General features: G+C 45.8%; 1 protein-coding gene across 1 annotated transcript; it reads right to left on the bottom strand.

Moving 5' to 3' along the window:
- Positions 1-1,457: 1,457 nt before the first annotated feature.
- Positions 1,458-3,099, bottom strand: foxl1 (forkhead box L1). The gene has a single exon (XM_085778336.1). It carries the CDS (start codon positions 2,881-2,883, stop codon positions 1,732-1,734), a length of 1,152 nt encoding a protein of 383 aa, XP_085634462.1. The 5' UTR covers positions 2,884-3,099; the 3' UTR covers positions 1,458-1,731.
- Between the last annotated feature and the right edge of the window lie 870 nt (positions 3,100-3,969).

Below are 3,969 nucleotides of genomic sequence, written 5' to 3'. Positions count from 1 at the left end.
CTCGTATCAGAGGTTTCCAACCCTCTTGACCTCTAAGGCCCAACAAAGGATAGAGACTGATCAGATATCTGTGAGTTAACAGCTCCATCAATCAGTTATTTTTCACATGTTTTAATGTGTACAAAAAAAATAACATTTAAAAAATTGATTGTGAATCAGAATGTAGTTGTTTCCTTTCCCCTTATTACTCCTCACATGTATCTCAGTTTATAAAACTCTATGAAGTAGCTCCACCTGCTGCAACATGCTGCTCACACACTGATGCTTCAGTATTGATCACTGATGATGTCATATCTAACAGAGGTACCAAACCAGAGCTTTTACTTCAATACTTTAACTCAGAAGCAGGACTTTTACATGTCGTGCAGTATTTTTTTTTTTTTTTACACATTATGCTTTCACTTACGTGAATCTGAATACTTCCTCCAGATGGAGGGACGTTAGAATACCTGTGGCCTGTGGAAACTCCATCCAGGAAGGAGGAAGACCATGAGATGTGGTTGGAAGTTGAAAAGTTCATAAATTGACCTTGAGTTCAGATTTTTCTTTCTCTACATGATCCAGGATCAGAATGATTTGATGTCAGATGTGATGATTTTTAATGCAGTTTGATTGATTACATGTTTATTGATCTGATTAATATTAACCTCATTGTTAAACGAAGGACTACAAGTGTATAGTTGATATAAAGACCAAGCTGTGCATTATATACCAGTATTATCACTTTGACTGAGAGCCATTAGTTACTAACAGAGTGCACTGTGATTGTCGGAGGTTTTTGTAACATAGAAAGACTGTAAAATGTTGGATGTCATCACAAAATTGACCCACAGTCATTCGAAAAAACGCTTTTAAAGGAGAGTCAAGAGCTCAAGAATTCACTTCTCATTTCAGACTAAGTCGTTTGAGTTATATTTTTACTCGAAGAAGCCCCAGACACTTAAAACTGCATATAGGCTACTAAAAGAAATCGAAATGTATATGTTCTTTGTCAAATGGAGAAATATTCATCCTACTAACATGAATACTGTATGTCTCTGTTACAGTGGATCTATCATTTGACAGGAATTTGGGATAAAATGAGTCTGAATGTTTGCTGATATTGAAATTGTCTTTATCATTGTTCCCCTATTAGATTCATTATAATCAATCTGAGCCCCATACAACTGCTACCATGGAAACAACCTGAACTGGGTTATCTCTGAGATATGTCGCCTTTTTCATCACTTTGGATACGTTTTTTTAACCAACCACAAAGCAAAACACTGAAGTGGCCTACTTATTGTTAATAGCCTAATCACATGTTTTATGTTGCAGAACTGACAACCAAACACACTCTCACTCTCTCTTTCTCTGATCATAAGTTCACGTGACTCAAGCAGCAGCAGCAGCAGCAGCAGCAGCCTCTAGTCCTGCAACAGTGTTTCTGCTCCGACTTTAAACAAGTCATGCTGTCATTTTATTAGCAAACTAAACTTTATTTTGCACATGAGCAGAGTGGAATGTAAAACAGCTTTGATTACATACTTCATATTGTACTCTCCACAGTTCAGTACAGGCCACACGGGCCCAGTCATCAGGCTACATTCAAGATTCCTCCATGAATGAATACTATAAAACATTATGTAAAAGCAGAGATCCTGGAAACAGAGGAACAATAAGCTGTCTTATAGCAACTCATCATGTAAAACTAATTACTCGTTTTGGCATCCGTGCGATGGACTTCTCAACTCATTTGAAATGCAGTATTTTGTCAGGGCAGGTGAGGGACAGGTAGGAGCAGAGGGGGAATCCCATCTGGTACAGCGGATGCGGCCGCGCGCCGAGGACCACAGAGGAACTGAAGCCTGGACTCTGGCGCTCTGTGCAGGTCTCCGCTGACCTGCCGAGGATGCTGCCGCGCGTGTCATCCTCACTCCTCGATAAGATGCTCTCGATGCTAAACCCTTTGGACTTATCTCTACTCGGAACATTTCCTTTGGGCCTGTCCGGCGCGGTGTTTGCCGTGCAGCTGACGGCGCAGAGCGGACCTCTCTCTCGCTCTCTCCCGCTGAACGCTGACCTCCTGTCCTCCGGCTCCCAGCGGAGCAGATGCGCACCGTCCATCCACAGCGGAGCATGCCTCGGGGCGGGACACTGCTCCGCCTGCGGGGAGTCGAGTCTCCTCCCGGTGGATGCAGGGGCATCGTGGTTGGGGAGCACTTTGAGTCTTTGTATTTGGGGGGTTTGCAGCTGTTCCGCGTGGTTAAACTCAGCGAGAACGGGTTTCGCGTCTGGTTGCGTTTCCACGCGCTCAGCATCCTGTCGGACAGGTAACTCTGCTATTTCCGAGCCAGTCTGGTGTTTGACAGAGGTCTGAGTGTCCCTGGATGGCCCCGCGACCTTGGTGCGCTTGTGTCCAACGGCTTTAGAGTCCAGAGCCTCCTGCTGGCTCTTCGCCTTCCTCTTCCTCCGACGGTAGTTGCCGTTCTCAAACATATCCAGACACTTGGTGTCCAGTGTCCAGTAGCTGCCTTTGCCGGGCCGGCCTTTCTCTCTGGGCACCTTGATGAAGCAGTCATTGAGGGACAGGTTGTGGCGGATGGAGTTCTGCCAGCCCTGCTTGTTGTCGTGATAAAACGGGAAGCGGTCCATGATGAACTGGTAGATGCCGCTGAGCGTTGCGCGCTGCTCCGGTGCGCTCTTGATGGCCATGGCGATGAGCGCGATGTAGCTGTATGGAGGCTTCTGCGGGGGCTCCTGGCGGGCGGGCACGAAGCTCAGGGCGGCGGGCACGACCCCTCCGCTCTCTCGGCCGTACAAGTAGATGAGCGGGGGTGCGGAGAGGCTCAGAGCCGAGGACGCCACTCCGAGCGCCGGCAGACGGCCATGGTACAGAGCCATGACGCCGAGGAAGCAGGGATGTGTCCCGGGGAAAGCTGAGCCTGCTCCCGGAGCTCCTCTCCTCCACTGACTGACTCTCCGGCCTCATGAGGGCCCCAGAAAAATGTTAATAATTGCTGTACGTTTGCTGTGTTATGTTGACTTTGCACCGGGGAATAAATTGTCCATCATAAACAGTCTGTGGTGTTCTCAGCCCACCCACATTAATTAAAATTTCATTGCGCTGAAACTACCTCGTGCCCCCCCAACGCTCCCTCCCCCGGCCCAGCAACCAATGAGGTGCCGGGTTATTCCCTCATCTGTTTATAGAATTAGTCGCTTGATAAGTCTGCCCACCCAGGTTGAATCAAGCTGTGTTTATTTGGAAAAATTTCCGGGCACCCAATACATAAACGCACTGATGTGCTGTTTGAAATATCACGTCCACCCCTGACGCTGAGAGTTGCTCACACAGAAAGAACAAGCAAACATTGCCGAGTCCTTTCTGGGAGTTGCTGTGGCTTCACTCAAATGAAAACAAAGTGTATAAAAGGGAAAATAACTTAAACAGTTTTAACTCATGTCAGGGCCTCGTCTGTCCCCCAGCCCCGCGAGAGTGGACGCAGAGGGACTGTTTTTGTTTGTTTGTCTCTCTCTCTCTCTCTCTCTCTCTCTCTCTCTCTCTCTCTCTCTCTGTCTTATAGCAAAAGCTACAAAACCTTTATTCAAAAAAACCTAAGGATACAGTAAATGATGGGTGACTGAGAGGAAATGATACAACCATACACATATGAATCAGAGCTGTTATACACTTGTTTTATCATTACTGTTATCATTTTCATCATTATCATTATCACTATTAAAAGAAGGGGAAATGTAACCATTATTCTTTCACATGAACTGTTTTTGCCCTAATGCAGTCAAACTGTGAGAAATAAAGGTCTAAAAATGAGATCTTCCATGTGTAATTAAAGCAGAAGTAAGTGATATTTGTGTTAATATAAGTCTTAAATAGTTATATCTTCCGACAGCAATCACTTACATAGAGTGTTTGGTCTGAAACACGGGTCTGTCAGTCACTCTGCTCTGCTCTGAGCCTAGGAGAAA

Source organism: Trachurus japonicus, chromosome 6 (genome assembly GCF_045865225.1).
Source record: "Trachurus japonicus isolate A0001 chromosome 6, Traja_1.0".
Lineage (NCBI taxonomy): Eukaryota > Metazoa > Chordata > Actinopteri > Carangiformes > Carangidae > Trachurus > Trachurus japonicus.
The sequence above is the reverse complement of the archived record's forward strand: the minus strand, read 5'-3'. Positions and strand labels throughout refer to the sequence as shown.

Bases quoted from the DNA above. Each gene is read 5' to 3' on its own strand.
- foxl1 (XM_085778336.1), bottom strand. From the start codon at position 2,883: ATGGCTCTGTACCATGGCCGTCTGCCGGCGCTCGGAGTGGCGTCCTCG.